The 17,287-nt window shown below is 44.7% G+C and overlaps 1 protein-coding gene across 1 annotated transcript in view; it reads left to right on the top strand.

The window, feature by feature from the left end:
* The window catches only part of LOC124777231 (signal peptidase complex subunit 2), a 54,392-nt gene that overhangs the window by 22,218 nt on the left and 14,887 nt on the right, over window positions 1-17,287 (top strand). Inside the window, exon 4 of the mRNA XM_047252558.1 lies at window positions 14,830-14,985. Within this exon, the coding sequence (XP_047108514.1) occupies window positions 14,830-14,985 (156 nt within the window). The remainder of the gene's footprint in view (window positions 1-14,829; window positions 14,986-17,287) is intronic.

Below are 17,287 nucleotides of genomic sequence, written 5' to 3'. Positions count from 1 at the left end.
TTTTATAGATCACATAGCTGCTTTCACAGGTGGCACTGTGTTTTCTCTGGCAGGAGTGCCAGTGACCCTACCCTGCATCCTACCCTGTTAATCCAACCCAGCAGGCAGCAGATTGCTGCTCACATCAGACACAGTCGAAGTAAGCCCCTACTGACCAGAGACAGTGTGTGTGTGTGTGTGTGTGTGTGTGTGTGTGTGTGTGTGTGTGGTGATTGTTATGTGAATGTATGCTTCTAAGGAAGGACTTTGTCTGAATAGCATAACTTTTTCTAGTCTTCTTTTCATTTTTACTGTGTACAACTCAACACCCTCTGTATGTGATGAGTAGCAGTTTATCCTATCCATTATTATTGTTCTCAGCCCAGCCTGGACTTTCCATTGTTTGAATAATATTTTTGCAGAAAACCAATTCAACTCAAATTAATCCTTTCTTTAAGTGACTGAATTACTGAGATACACACCATAGCAGTTAATATTGTAGACTACTGTATTTCGTGAAATTGACGGTGTGGGAACTTCTTGAGAATAGATAGATATCAAATAGCACTATTCTCTCAGTTAACTTATGGATTATCTTCTTCTTTGTTCAATATTTGTTAATGTTTTATGTTTACGGTACAGAAGTATTTATATTTCGTCTCATTAGTACAAACACACAAATTTAATTTGTTTGGATGCTTATTGCCTTAGTCACACCAGTATTGGCAACTGGAATGTGATCAGCCTATGGAAGCCAGAAGCAGCAGTACAAAACCTCAAGAGTGAACAAATACTCAGCAGGCAGAACAGGTCTGTCATTGTCGCCACTTGCCATAAGATTGCCACCATTCTGGTCTCATAATTAAGCACTCTGGTTGACCCATGTAGGAGAAAGTTTCCATTATGCAGGAATAACTAGAGATTCAACCAAATTAGCTCTAGTGGTTAGTCAGCTCGACCACTGTTACAGTAAAGGTTAACTACAGGGCCTCCTGCACTAGATTCTTATGACAAACTCAAAACAGAATTGATTCACTGAGTATCTGCATCATAAGAAGGGCACATGCATAAAGTTCTAACACAGATGATGTCACAATACCTGAGCCACCTATGCAGTGAAGTCAAGGCAGATTACACTTTGGAGGTGCTCATCTCCCAGCCCAGGTTATAGCTATAATAGTGTCTCCAGTGAAAATGCCATTAGACACTGTCACAGGTCTGGCTGTCAGGGTTTATGACACAGTAATACAACCATCAATCAGTACAGTAGTCCCCACCATACAAAAGTGCTTTGCCGATTGTGATAGCCTTCGAGACAAGGTCGTAACTAGACAGATACTGAACTGCTGTCTCCTTGCAACTCCAGCAGTATCAGAGGACATTATTGCAGAAGACTGTGTAGTTCAATGATGAACTCATCATTCATGAGTGGCGCAGAACAATGCCCTATAGTATGCACCTCGCCTTGCACCTTCCCAAATGCCAGTGGCAGGTACACTCAGTTACCAGGCAGTATCTTGGCATCTTTACAGAAGTGATTGGAAGACCAGACGCATATTTCTTCGGATTTGCACATTTACCCCTGGATTCATTTGTATAGTTGCCAGCCACCAACTTCATTCTCCTCCCCCCCCCCCCCCACTCCCCCCACCCTCCTACGGGTCCGGGGGTTAGAATAGGCCCGAGGTATTCCTGTCTGTCGTAAGAGGTGACTAAAAGGAGTCTCACACGTTTCGGCCTTTATGGTTGGTTGGTTTGTGTGATTAAAGGGACCAGACTGCTACGGTCATCGGTCCTCGGCCTTTATGTGATGGTCCCCTGTAGGGTTAGACTTCCATTTTTCCAAAGAGCGAGGCAATTGCGGAAGGGCACCATAATGGTGCATAGTGTCCATCATGCGCTGAGACATCTCGCATCCTTCGTTGATGTTGATCTGCACATCTGCTCATTCTCCAGCTGTTGGGAACATTTACCTCCATCCTCTGTGCAATATCACTTTCTGCACTGTTGACAATAATGGACTTCTTAGCTCGTGTGCGCCTGATATCCAGCACAGTAGCCAGTCCGTTGTAGTGGAGCCGCCATGTACCTTGTTGGTTGTAGCCCCCTGACTACACAGGGATCACCCTGCTGATGCCTGTGCTGTTAACTTCCCATGTACGCCAAGGAGTAGATTCCAGTCACCCTGGGGCATCGGGACTCCCGGCAATGGCCATCCTGCCAGGTGGCCTTTGCTGCGACTGGGTGGCACCCATGGGAAGGGCCCCTGGTCAGAGTAGGTGGCATCAGGGCAGATGACACACCATGAAGAGTAGTACGTCATCTCTTACTGGTGGTCAAACATCATCAGTCTCTAAGCTGTCAAGGTCTAACTTCAATGCTAAGAAATACAACCGTAAATCGTAACCCCCCTCCACCAGCAACACCATGGGAAGAATGCCATGCTAAGGATGGTAGCGAAACTTATTCATCCCGGTACCTCATATATAGAAGAGTTGATGGGGAATCTTTCTTGTCAATGCACCTCAGTTGTTTTTTGGGGATCATTTAGAGGAGAAGTCTGGGGAGGTGGAGGGCTTGTCCAAAATGTGGTCAGGGTCGGTCTTGATCAAAATAGCATCCTTTGCCCATTCACTGGCACTACTCGTCTGTGACAAGCTGGGGGATGTTTCTGTTTTCCATCATGCCCCATAAGAGATTAAATATGGTCCAGCGTATCATATTTCACAGGGACTTTCTTTTGCTGTCTGACGATGAGCTGCGCGCAGATTTAGAGCAGTGAGGTGTCCATTTCAACCAGCGCGTCCACCAGGGTCCAAGGGATAATCAGGTTGTCACCGGTGCCTTCATTTTGGCCTTTGAGGGTGACACATTACCCGAGAGGGTCAAGGTGATGGTCCATATGTCTTCCCGCTGTACTTCCAGTGTCGCCTGTTGGGATTGCTGACATCCTTCACATCCCAATACTCCCTGTGCCCCGCCTCCCATCTGTGTCAACTGCAGAGAGCACCATTCACCTTGCTCGCTGGAGTGCAGTATTCTCCAGAAAGAAAGAAAACTAACGTAATACAAGACCCTGGACCAACTGACCTACACTGAGGTTAAGAGAAAATTGAAAGGCTACATCCTGTGCATATGATGTCAGTCTATACCGCTGCTACAACAACAGTTCTACCATCTTCGGTTCCGCCGTGTACAGTTGGCAGTTGGCTCTCAGAGCCATCAGACTCCACCTGCCCCCTTGATGGTGGGGGGCACGTCCCTTCCTGTTGCCGCTGCACAAATTACTTCAGGAGGAACACCCCAACCATCGGGGACGTCAGTCCCCGCTTCTCACACAGAGAAGCGTAAGTCTTCTTCGGCTCCTCTCACCAGAAAGGGATCCCTTGGGTCACTCCCTTCCCAGGTTCCTACCAGTAGCAAAGCTGACACCTGCCAGTGGCTGAAGCAACGACAGTTAGCTGGTCGTAGGGCTTCACGGTCCTCCTCAGTTCCTGAGACTAAATCAGTGAAGCCATCTCAGCCAGACAAACCTAAGGAGCAGCGAGAGAAACCTAAAAAGAAAAAGTCCCCCAAGAACCAAGGCACTGCGGTGGCACCACCACCACCACCACCACCACCACCACCACCACCTCCAAGCTCTGTGTCTGAGGATGAGGTGGAGATTGTGGCATCTGCTGAGGACCTAGATCTCGCTGGGCCCTTAGATGCGTTGTAGATCTCGCTGGGCCCTCAGATGCAATGGATGTCGATTGCACAGGTACTGATCTGGTAGCAGTGGGTGACCCTGAGGTGTAGACTGCCTCGTTGAGTGTTTCATGGCTTCCCAGTCTCACGATCACATCATCCTCCAGTGGAATTGTGGAGGGTTTTCCACCGCCTGGCTGAGCTGTGGCAACTGTTAATCTTTACACCTGCTTTCTGCATTGCCCTCCAGGAAACTTGGTTCCTGGCAGTGCGGATTCCTTCCCTCCACTGCTTGCTATAAGGGATATTATAGGAACCATAGCGACTATAATAGACTGAAGGTGGAGTTTCTGTCTGTGCTGAACTCAATATATAGTGATCCTGCACCCCTTCAAACTCCTCTTGAAGCTGTGGCTGTCAGGATAAGGACAACACAGGAAATAACCATCTGCAATGTATATCTTCTTGCAGAAGGTGCAGTACCCCTGAACATATTGGCTGCACTGATGGATCAACTCCCTAAATCTATCCTACTTTCGGGAGATTTTAATGTGCATAACCACTTGTGGGGTGGTGCCATGCTTACTGGTCAAGGTATGGAGGTCAAAAATTTACTGTCACAACTCGACCTCTGCCTCTTAAATACAGGTGTCCCCACACATTTCAGTGTGGCACATGGCACATATTCGACTATTGATCTCTCGGTCTGCAGTCCTGGCCTTCTCCCATCCATCCACTGGAGAGCACATGATGACCTGTGGGGTAGTGACCGCTTCCCCATCTTCCCGTCACTCCCCCAGCATCATGCCCATGGACACCTACCCAGATGGGCTTTAAGCTAGGCAGACTGGGAAGCCTTCACCCCTGCTGTCACTGCTGAATGTCCCCCACATGGTGCCATCGATGTCGTTGAGCAGGTCACTGCAACGATCATTGTGCAGTGCAAAATGCAATCCCTCGTTCTTTAGGGTGCCCCCGGCGAAAGAAAGTCCCTTGGTGGTTGCCAGAAGTTACTGAGGCAATTAAAGAGTGTCGGAGAGCTCTACAGCGACATAAGTGGCACCCTTCCCTAGAGCACCTAATAGCCTTTAAGCGGCTCCATGCCCATTGGGTGCCATACGTCACCTTCACAAGTTGGGATGAAGATCAGATGTTGTTTTGGGTACCAGACCCCAACAGGTGTCCCTGGCATTAACATCAATGCTGTGTTATCTACTGACGCAAACGCAATTGCCAATCACTTTGCTGAGCTCTGTGCTCGAGCCTCTGCATTGGAGAACACCCCCCCTCCACCCCAGCCTTTCGCACCCTCAAATGACGGATGGAAAGTCCTCTCATTCACTACACGCCACAGTGAACCCTATAACTCCCCATTTACAGAGTGGGAGCTCCTCAGCGCCCTTGCACAGTGGCCTGACACATCTCCTGGGCAGGATCGGATCCACAGTCAGATGATTAAACATCTCTCATAGACGTCTGACTACAAGTGACATAATCTGCTGGAACATATGGTGCTTCAGCGTTTGGGTTGGGTCCTGGAGTCATGTGGCCTACTGGCTCCACGTCAGGGAGGCATCCGCCAGGGTCGCTCTACTACTGATAATCTTGTGTCCCTCAAGTCTGCCATCCGAACAGCCTTTTCCAGATGCCAACATCTGGTTGCCGTCTTTTTGACTTACGTAAAGCATACAGTATACAGCATGACATCATATCCTTGGCACATTGTATGAGTGGGGTCTCTGAGGCCAACTCCCGAATTTTATCAAAAAGTTCCTGTTGCTCCATACTTTCTTTCCAAGTCCAAGTCAGTGCCTCCCGTATTCAGGAGAATGGTGTTCCACAGGGCTCTGTATTGAGTGTCTCTCTGTTTTTGTGGCTATTAACGATCTAGCAGCAGCTGTAGGGCTTTCGGTCTCACCTTCTCTGTATGCGGATGACTTCTGCATTTCATACTGCTCCTCGAGTACTGTTGTTGCTGTTCGGTGCCTACATGGTGCCATTCACAAGGCACAGTCATGGGCTCTAGCCCACAGCTTCCAGTTTTCAGCTGCGAAGTCGTGTATCATGCATTTCTGTTGTCGTCATACCATTCATCCAGAACCAGAACTTTACCTCAATGATGATCCACTCACTGTAGTGGAGACATATCATTTCTTAGGACTAGTTTTCGACGCGTGATTGATTTGGCTACCTCACCTTAATCATCTTAAGTGGAAGTGCTGGCAGCACCACAATGCCCTTCACTGCCGGAGCAACATCAACTGGGGTGCAGATCGCTTACTCAACACAGTGCACCATTGTGGTGTTCGCCTAGTGATGGGAGCTTTTAGAATGAGTCCAGTGTCCTGTTGGAAGCCAGAGTCCCTCCATTGAAGGTTAGGCATGCACAACTGCTCGCCAGTTACATTGCACACATTTCTGTTTCTCCTGCACGTCCGAATTACCGTTTCCTTTTCCCAACCATGGAAGTTCATCTCCTGCATTGGCGGCCCAGGTCAGGGCTTATGATTGTGGTTCGCGTCTGGTCCCTTGTGTCTCAACTGGAGTCCTTCGCATTGCCACCTCTCCTTGAGATCCATTCATGTACATTTCCATGCTGTACACCTAGACCACACAGGTTCTTCTGGATCTTTTGCATGGCCCTAAGGACTCAGTTAACCCTGCGGCTCACCACTATCACTTCCTCTCAATTCTCGACATGTACCAGGGCTATGAAATGGTTTACACTAGCAACTCGATGGCTGATGATCACATAGGCTTTGTGTATGTTCATGGAGGACATATTGAACAGCACTCCTTGCCAGATGGCTGCAGTGTTTTCACTGCAGAGCTGGTGGCCATATCTTGTGCTCTTGAGCACATCCACTCATGCCCTGGTGAGTCATTTCTCCTGTGTGCTGACTCCTTGAGCAGCCTCCAAGCAATCGACCAGTGCTACCCTTGCCATCCTTTGGTAGCGTCCATTCAGGAGTCCACATATGCCCTGGAACGGTCCTGTCGTTCAGTGGTGTTTGTGTGGACCCCAGAACATGTTGGAATCCCAGGCAACGAACTTGTCGACAGTCTGGCCAAACAGGCTATGTGGAAACTTCTTCTGGAGATGGTCGTCTCCGAAACTGACCTGCATTCTGTCTTACGCCGCAGAGTTTTTCGACTTTGGGAGACAGAATTGCATAACAGTATGCACAACAAACTACATGTCATTAATGCGACTAATAATGTGTGGAAGTCTTCCATGCAGTCCTCTCGCAGGGACTCATTTGTCCTCTGCCGGCTCTGCATTGACCATACGTGGCTAACACATGGTTACCTACGCTGTCGCAAGGACCCACCTCGGTGTCACTGTGGCTCACAAATGGCGGTCGTCCACCTCTTGCCTTTCCCAGCATCCTATCTTCAGTGTTGGGCGACACTGCCTCAACAGCAGCTTTAGTTTTACGTTTTATTCGTGAGGGTGGGTTTTATCATTTGATCTAAGTTTTAGTGCATGTCCTTTGTGCCTCTGTGTCCTCCATCCTGGTGCTTTTAGGATGGAGGTTTTAATGTGTTGCAGAGTGGCTGGCTTCTCCTTTTTATTCTCTCAGTCTGCCAGCCATGGTAATCTGCTCTCTTGTTTTGATCTCTTCTACATGTTTCATGCGTCTCTCTGTGGTTTTCTTGTCCAATTTTGTGTTTGTTGCCCTTCTGTCATTCTTGTGGTTTTCTCCTTTCTTCCAGCTGTCTTTTGTGTGTCTCGATTATTTTACTCCCACCCTTGTGGAATTATTTTAATCGGAATGAGGGACCGGTGACCTAGCAGTTTGGTCCCCCCCCCTTATTTTTTAACCAGCCAGCCAACCAATTTCGTTCTGCCTTCTGTCGCAAACAACTCATTGATAGCCACCTACTGTATGGAATGTGTTGAGCTGGACCTGGGGTGCTCATTCCTTCTTTTGGAATTTTACTGTTTCTGATTTCGCAGAGCTGACTTCCTGGTGTTATCACCTTCTATCTGATGTGGCAAATGGGAGGCTTGTTAACAGCATCACTGGCCTTCAGACTTCTGGATTTTGACGCGTTGCATAAATACATAGTGCTAAGCTCATGCAGGTGGCAGGAAGTAGTAATGCTGAGTTGCTTGACCAGTTTCCAGCCATAATGTGACCACCAGGTGCACAGATGGAGGTATGTCATATACCATGCATTACATCAAAATGACTGGTGCTCCACCAGTTTCACGTCATCCTAGGCATTTAGCCCCTGATCGTCTCGCTATCCCAATGGCAGCATTTGACTCGATGCTCAGGGAAGGTATTATTCGACCTTCTAGCGGTCTTGTGTCATCACCTCTCCATCTATTACCCAAGAAATGTGGTACAATGTATCATGGACTTAACGCAGGGACAACTCTGGACAGATACCCAGTACTCATGTTAAAAGACTGCAACCATACTCTCTGTGGTGCAGCTGTGTTCAGCTTAATAGGCGGCGCAAAGTCCTTCATGCAAATTCCTATTGCGGATGAAGACATTCCAAAAACAGCCATAATCATTCCCTTTGGTTTATTTGAAAGTCTATGTATGACATTTGGTTTGCAAGAAGTCGGTGTCTTGGCATAGGTTTGTTGGCTCCATGCTGCAAGAATTGTCATTCTGTTTTGCGTACTTAGGTGATATCCTCGTCTTTTCAGCCACTGCAGAACAGAAGTAGAAGCCATCATGAAGACTCCACAGCCAGAAACTGTCAGAGAACTATACTATTTCTAGGGAATGCAGAATTTTTAACAGCGTCATCCGCCCAGCTCAACCAGGCTGCAGGAACCACTGACTGCGGCACTTACGGGACCCAAGACAAAGGAGAATTCACTGATCCACTGGACTGATGTGATGAGCTCTGCTTCTGAGGCAGCAAAGGATGCCAAATGTTGGCACACTCCAAAATGAATGGACTTCTGTTGTAGGTAGTTGATGCAGATAGCTGATGGCTACTGGTGCAGCACTGCAGCAGCCAAGTCAGTGTTTGACAACTGCTTGCTGCCTTCTTTTCACACAAACTCTCCCCTTCACAACGGAAGTGGAGTGCTCATTGTTGTGAGCATGTTGCTGTCTATAAATTCATTCAGTACTTTCGACCACAGCTGAAAGCCAGAGAATTCACAATATTTACAGATCATAAGCCATTGTCTGTGCTTTCAGACAGGATGACGATAACAACAGCAACAACAGGTGTGACAGTACAACCATCTGCAGTTCATTGCCAAGTTCATCACTGATATATGCTGCATTTCAGGTATTAACCAAGTGATTGCCAGCAGTCTGTCATGAGATAACAGTATAACAAATGTCATTGATTTTTTCAAATTGCAAAGACACCAGAATCTGATCAGAAACTTCAGGAACTACTGAATCGTCCATCGTCCACTCTTCAGTTACTACTTTTCGAAATTCCTGGTTCAGATGAGAAGCTTTATAGTGACATTTTAAGTGGAGTGTCTCAGCCTCTTCTGCCACCTGCATTCTGCAAATATGCTTGTGACAGTCTCCACAACCTATGCCACCCTGATATTAGAGCATCAACTCGCCTGATTTTGAAATGTTTTGTCTGGCCTGGTATCCAAAAGGATTGTCACTGGTCTCGTGAGTCCCTTCATTGTCAGTGCAGTGTAAGATATGCTGTCATGTGCATGCACCAGTTGGAGATTTTCCAGACACGACAACATGCTTCACGCAAATGCACATTGACATAGTAGGTCCAGTTCCACCAGACAATGGTCAGCACTACCTGTTGACTGCAATAGATTGTTTCAGCCATTGGCCAGGAACTGTACTACTTGATAACATATTGGCAGAGATGCTAGTTGTTGCCTTTGTATCAGTTGGGTTTCATGCTTTGATTGTCTGCTGCACATCACCACAGACTGTATCTGACAGTTGGAGTTACATACTAAACTCGGTAAGTTCTGTGGTGTTCTGCATCGCAGGACAACCAGTTAACACCCAGCGATCAAAGGCTTGATCAAACATTGGCACCATTCTGCAAGGCTGCATTGATGTATCATGATACAAGTTGGACAACTGTCTTACCCATGGTCGTACATGGTCTTTGCACCATTTACAAACCAGACTTTGATTCATTGTCAGTGGAGCTCGCATGTTCTGCCAAAGTCATTGATCCGAGTTCCACACAGCTATCTGATCACAACCAATCAGACTTCTTTTGTCAGCTGAGTGAACATATTGCACTCACTTGCCCTTATCAAGCATCTGTAGTTGAGTATGCATAAGTTGATCCCTAACAGTTGCAGGGAGCTGGGCACAGCAGTTCCGCAGGGCTACCTGAACCAGTAATATAACACAATTTTGTCACTGCTCTATAGACGGCTACTGTTTTCTCCTGCAGCCTTTAGCATTTCACAGTTGAAAGCTGGCAGCAATGCTACAAGTTGTCAGGGACCTTCAACTATCGAGAAAGAGTGACATCGGCCTACATGCAAACAGTGTCAGACCATCACTACAACCACCATACAAAGGCCTATATGAAATAGTCAAAAGAGAAGCACATACGCTGTGTATACTGTTAAATGGTAAAGCTGCTATGTCAATCATCAGAACTAAATCTGTATACATATTTTTAAAAGTGCTACCTACACTTGTGCCAAAAGAAATCGGGTCAGCTTCAGCCGGAAGTACAACCATCTGAGGTAGACCCACTGCCCAAAAGAACACCACTCACCGCATGTCGAGCACACTTTCCTGCAATATTTTTGGATGACACACTGCTTCTCCTTGGGGTCTGATGTACCTCTGATTGTCAGCTGTCAAAGAGCTCACAGCCAAGCTGCCAGAGGCATTCTTGTTTGACATCAGTGGTTGATTTGATCTCTCTATTTTCGCTCTATCTTTTTCTCTCTATTTTTTGAATTTCCATGAAAGTGACAGTGTGAGAACTTCCTTGTGGATAGAGACAGATCTCGACGAGCACTATCCTAGTGCTTAACTAGTCTCAAGTTCTTATAGAATATAATTTTCTGTGTTCTGTATTCATTTACAAACGTTTAATTTTCGTGGCGGTACGTGAGTGTTTGTATTTTGTTTGCTATTTCAGCTCATTTCCTCAAGTACAGAAACATAATTTGGTCAGTTGGTTTATTGCCTTAGTCATACCAGCAACACAGTACACGTCCATGCTCTCACTCTATGATACACTCAGTTACTTACAGTTGCAAATATTTATACATCACATAAGTATCACATTTATTGGCTAATTTACTCAAGCAATCAAACAAACGAAATTAACACAGATGCTAGCTGCTAACATAAAAACTGTTGCACCAAGTTTTACTCCTTTTGATGCATGGCATGTGTCAATTTTAATTTATAGTAAACGTGTGTAATATTTCATTGCCTGTAAAGTGCTGGCAACTCACAGTAAAGCTATGAGTCATTGCCTGTATGCAGCTAACTTATGTCTGATTCTGTATGGGTGGTTTATTTGGCTATGCCACAACGTGACTGTAGAAGAGTGCAGGTGACTCCTCTTTACAAAAAGGTAAAACATCATTGGTGTCCATCTTGAAGGATCCCAGTGCATATTCTAAACTCAAGTACTACAACATTCCAGAAGAAAAGAAGATACAGCAAAGAATCTAAATAGATGCAGGAAAAACTGGTCATATGAAACAGATCTTTCTTTATTCATACACAACATCTTGCAGTTAACAGGTGCAGGTGAATAGGTAGGTTTCGTCTTTGAAGAATTCTGAAAAGCTTTCAACACTGTTCCCCATCTCGACTACTAACTGAGGTACAATCACTCAAACTGTCTTACAGATACTAACAGAGCCCGTACATTACAGTGGATCCCAAATGTTTAACAAAACTGAAAGTAACATCGGGTGTACTCCAAAGAAGAGTAATAGGAACTCAAGTGTTCTCACTTTACGTAAGAGATTTACCAGACAGTACCTGCAACATTATCACATTGTTCACTGATGATGCTCTTATCCACAAGAAAGTGTTGTTGTTGGAAGGTCTCAACGAAGTGCAGAAACATTTGGGTTAAATTTCCACCATGTGTAGTGATTAGTAGCTCTTAGGTAAATACGAGACAATGCCTATAGCTGTGGGTGACTGGAGAGATGAGGCATTGAAGATCTGTTTCTGTACAAGGTTGGGACGTTAATTGTGGTCCATATCAAACCTACTAACCACCAGCAACCCTCCACTTAGACAGCTGCCACCCATTTCATACCAAGAAGTTCCTTTCATACATCCTAGCCATCCGTGGCCGTCGCATCTGTAGTGACGAGAGTCGCTCTCAAAATATAACGAGGGTCTCACTGAGGCCTTCACAGACTGTTATTACCCTCAAGCCTTGTACAGAAACAGGTCTCCTGTGGCTTATCTCTCCAATCACCCACCAGTCCCACCATCCGGCCACAGAGGGACCATTCCCCTCATGACCCAGTGCTACTGAGGATTGGAGCAACTGAATCATATTCTTTGCAGGGTTTTGATTATGTCTTGCTGTGCCCTGAAATGATGTATGTCTTAACCACTATCCTTCCCACTCCTCCCACAGTGATATTTCACCAACGACTGAATCCACACAACATCTTTGTCCATCTGTACTCAACCCCTGCTCCCAACCCCTTGTCTAATGGCTATATCCCTATAACAGACCTAGATGCAAGATCTGTCCCATTCATATTCTTAGCGTCATCTACTCCAGTTGGGTCAGAGGCATCACCTATCCCGTCAAAGACAGTGCTACATGTGAAACCAGTCATTTGATCTGCAAGCTAAGTTGCAACCACTGTGCTGTGTTCTACGTGAACATGACAACCAATAAGCTGTCTGTGCACATGAATGGCCATTGCCAAACTGTGGCCAAGAAACAGCTGGACCATCCAATTGCTGAGCATGCTGCCCAACACAATGTTCTTCATTTCAGCGATTGCTTCACAGCCCTTTGCCATCTGGATCCTTCCTACACCACCAGCCTTTCTATATTGCTCAGGTGAGAACTCTGCCTGCATTATATCCAACATTCCCGTAACTCTCCTGGTCGCAACCTCTGTTAGTCGCTGTCCTTTATTCACCTCTCCCCTTTCTTGTTCCCACCCCTGTGCTACACAGCTGTCTATTACCTTGTACACCCACACTCTTTTTACTTCTCTCCTTTTCCACTCCACCCTCTCCTCCCCCCCCCCCTTCCCCCTCCCCGTCTGCCCTCCATCTAACCTCCCGACTGCACCTAACTGCACTATCCTCTCCCCACCTTGTCTCTGTATGTTCACACAAGCAGCACTTTACCACCCCCCACACTTACCCTACTACCTCTCCCCCTCACCACCCCAGCCTCCTCCTTACCCCCACCTCCCAGATCCCTTCTCCCATCATGTGCTGTTGCTTGCAGCCTGACTTCGGCAGCTAGAGACAGTGGTCATGTAATTGTGAGTTGTGTTTGCATGAATGTGTGTTTGTATGTTATCTAATTCAGAAAAAGGCGTTTTGGTTGGAAGCTTACTTTAACAACACACATTTGGTGTGTGTTAGTCTCTGAGCAATGCCGACATAGCTTTGTTCAAATTATCTACAAAAGATTGAAAACTACTATTATTGTAAGGTAGGAAACACAATCCTGAATGTGGAAATACACTCACGTACACCACACCTAACATATATTACAGTATTTATCACTTTCCAAGGCTGTTGTCTGTGTTCTGTCAGAAATACACCTATAGATTTTCCTGCAGCTATACATTGATATTATATTCTATACTGTAACTGACGTAAAATCATTTATCACTTGCAGGATTAGCCATAATCATCAAATTTGCACGTTAACTGGTCTGCTTTTCAATGAGAAGGTGCAGTTGCCACTGTAGAATACCTATTCGGACAGGGAGAAACATAGCTAATTATTTATCTTTTTACATTATTCTAAAAATTTTATTGACAATATAGGAATTACAGTATTTTTCCATATGTATGCCCCAGTGTAAAAGCAAATGTTCAACATCTCTCTGAAACAGATTTCAATATTTTAACAGAAGTCAGCTCTGTTTTGTTGCTTGTTTTCCTCTTAAAAGTTTGTGGTTTGCTGTTGCCAGGAGTTTCTGTTTTCATGCACTCGAAAGGCTGAAAATATTTCTCTGCCTGTATTTATTTGCAGGCCACCAAATTTGTTTTCACCCAGAATTTCATTTTTGTTAATGTTGTTCAAGATTGTTTGTAATATCGCTCATTTCAAATCTGTTGCATGCAATATGTGCTGTCTTTCAGCAAATAAGGTCATTACAACTGTGTGCCGGACTGAGACTCAAACTCAGGACCTTTGCCTTTCGCGGGCTCTGACTGCGAAAGGCAAATGCCCTGAGTTTGAGTCTCGGTCGGGCACACAGTTTTAATCTCCCAGGAAGTTTCATATCAGTGCACACTCACACTCTGCTGCAGAGTGAAAATTTCATTCTGGAAACATCCCCCAGGGTGTGGTTAAGCCATGTCTCTACAATATCCATTCTTCCAGGAGTACTAGTTCTGTAAAGTATGCAGAAGAGCTTCTGTGAAGTTTGGAAGGTAGGAGACGAGGTACTGGTAGAATTAAAACTGTGAGGATGGGTCGTGAGTCGTGCATGGGTAGCTCAGATGGTAGAGCACTTGCCCACGAAAGGCAAAGGTCCCAATGAAGAATTTTGGATAAATTGTTGTAGAAAGTCACTTAAAGATACTAACAATGGCCACTCCATAATAGTCACTTGGGGAGCTTACATCAGCTTAATAACACTTGTATGCTTTGTTTAATTTGTTTTAATCATTGCAAACTATTGCCAAGTAAATGTCTCTCATCAGTTCCAAACAACCAAATTACATTATCCATATCAGAGTAAGGAAACCACCACACACATGCAAGTGGTGCCAGTATGTACACAACTCAGTTTCATTGTTTCTGTCCTTGAATTTCCATTATCATTAGTAACAACACAATACCTTTTGAAAATAAGTTTCAAAATTTTTTTATAATAACTTGGTCAAAAAAATTTAAAAATAATTTTAAAAATTCATGATCTAGAAGTTCTTTCACATACAGCTGAATCGTAATTAAAATATTTTCTTGAAGTGTGTTGTTTCTTCTCAGGAAGAACCAAAATTGTCGTTACAACCAGATGCATTATGATTCCAGGCCTGTGCTGATATTCTGCGTGACAACTTACTTTGTTATGATGGGGATTCTTACATTATATACAACATACAAAGAGAAAGGTATCTTTGTAGTTGCCATCCAGAAAACAAATTCTGGGCAAGAAAATGTGTGGGAAGCAAGTTCATACTTGAAGAAGTAAGTATAAAATATCAATTTTTAATGAAATTCCACATAATTCATGTTAAACATATATAGGAAGCTAATTAACCCTGAGTATCCTACCTAAATACACTTACATCTTTTAATATATGCATAGGTGTGTAATTAATGTAATTATGTTTACTTTGTGCATAAGAAATAACTCTGCGTGTGTACTAGTTGCCTGCTGCATAGATGCAAAACTGTACAGTCTGAAAGACAACAGTGCAGAAGATAGTCAAACTTCTTAAGGATGGCTGTAAGTTCTACTTGTGGCTAATTTTAATGAAAAGTTGTATATTACTCTCTGGAAAATAATTGTTCCCTGGCCCACAGGGTCCACACTAAAGTAATTGTTGTTCCTCTTGCTCTATGCTGGAAACTTTGTTTATTGGGGGAGGAAAAAGAGGGGCGGGTGATAGAAGCAGTCAAAGCTCTACAAAGTAGTTTTATCCCAGTATTCAGGAGTCTCTTTTTTTTCCACTGTAGCAGTAGTGGTTTCAGGGATAAACATTCTTTCTGTATGAGATCAAGTAGTTCTTCATTGACCAACAAAATGTTCAGTGTATTAAAATGATTGTGGTTTGTTAGTATTTTGTAGATTGTGTTGTTTCTTCATTCCAGCCACGACGACTTGGTATGTGGGAACTTGCTTGACAGATAAGCTTTGTCTCCTTTCCCTCCATCTCAACATACAATAATTTTGGCTATCATAGTTTATCTTCTTTCACTCCCTCCAACCTCACATGAAGTTCTTCATTTACTTTTCCCATTTGTCTTATTTCATATGGTTTCATAATTTGATTGGGTAGATTAAAAAAAAACCACTCACCAAGCGGCAGCAGAAAACACACACACACACACACACACACACACACACACACACAAAAGAACTTATAATTAGACAAGCTTTTGGAGCCAGTAGCTCCTACTTCAGGCAGAAGGGTTAAAGGGGAAGGAAGAGGGATGAAGGAAAAGCACTGTAGAGGTCTAGAAAAAGGGATAGGTTTTGGGAAAGTCACCCAGAACTGCAGCTCAGGGCAGCCTTGCCGGATGGGATGAGAAGGAAAGACTGATTGTTGGTGACTGAATCGGACAAGATTTGAAAACCTGACAGCTTGAAGGTGGAAGACAGGGTAATATGCAAGACAGATTACTCCTTAAACATTGTGCAGGAGTTAATAGGAGTGAAAAGCTAAGGGCATTGTACGTAACAGTAGTGGGAGGGGGGGAGGGGGGCAGTGAAAAATTGACGGATAAGGCAATGAAAGACGTATAAAACTAAAGTGGAGTGAAGAAAAGACTAGTTACTCTAAAAAACATTGAGACAGAATAAATTAACTCAAATTAGGCCAGGTGGGTGGCAAGAACCAAGGACACGTTACAGTGCCAAGTTCCCATCTGCGAGGTTCTGAGAAACTGGTGTCCAAGGGAAAAATCCATAAGGTGCATGTGGTGGTGAAACAGGCACCGAGGTAATGACTGGCATCTTGTAGAGCATGCTCTACAACATGATATTGCGTGTTACTAGTATACACTCTCTGCCTGTGTCCATTTATCCTTATTGATAATTTGGTGGTAGTCATGCTGATGTAAAAGGCTGAGCAGTATCTACATAACAACTGATATATGACATGTAGTTTCACAGATGGCCCTCCCTTTGATAGTATGTTTGGCCAGTTACAGGGCTGGTGTAGGAGTAGGAGGTGCATAGGGCAAGTCTTGCAGCGGGGTCGGTCACATGAGTAGGAACCATAAGGTAGGGAGATGTGTGCAGAGGGAGCATAGGATCTGACAAGAATATTGCGGAGATTGGGAGGGTGGCGAAAAGCTATTTTACATGTGGTGGGCAAAATCTCAGACAGAATGGATCTAATTTCAGGGCATGATTTTAGGATGTCATGGTCATATCGAAGTAGCTGATTAATACATAGCAGACCAGGATAATACTGAGTGACCAGTTGTGCACTGCAAAGGTGTTTTTTGGAGGGATGAGCAGTACCAGGATTGGATGTGACAGCCCAGAAAATCTGCTTTTGAACTAGGCTGGTGGGGTAATGATGTCCAGTAAAGGCTGAAGTGAGAATGGTGGTATATTGCTGTAAAGAGCCTGCATTTGAACAAATATGTTTGCCTTAAATGCCAAAGCTGTATGGGAGGGAACGTTTGACGTGGGAAGGATGGCAACTGTCGAAATGTAAGTACTGTTGTTTTTTGGTAGGTTTAATATCGATGGAAGTGTGTAGGGCCTTTGGTGAGGGTGAAATCAGCATCAAGGACAGTGGCACGGGATTCGAAA

This window comes from Schistocerca piceifrons, chromosome 2 (genome assembly GCF_021461385.2).
Source record: "Schistocerca piceifrons isolate TAMUIC-IGC-003096 chromosome 2, iqSchPice1.1, whole genome shotgun sequence".
Classification (NCBI taxonomy): Eukaryota; Metazoa; Arthropoda; class Insecta; order Orthoptera; family Acrididae; genus Schistocerca; species Schistocerca piceifrons.
Note: the sequence above shows the minus strand (reverse complement) of the source record. Positions and strands in the feature narration are given on the sequence as shown.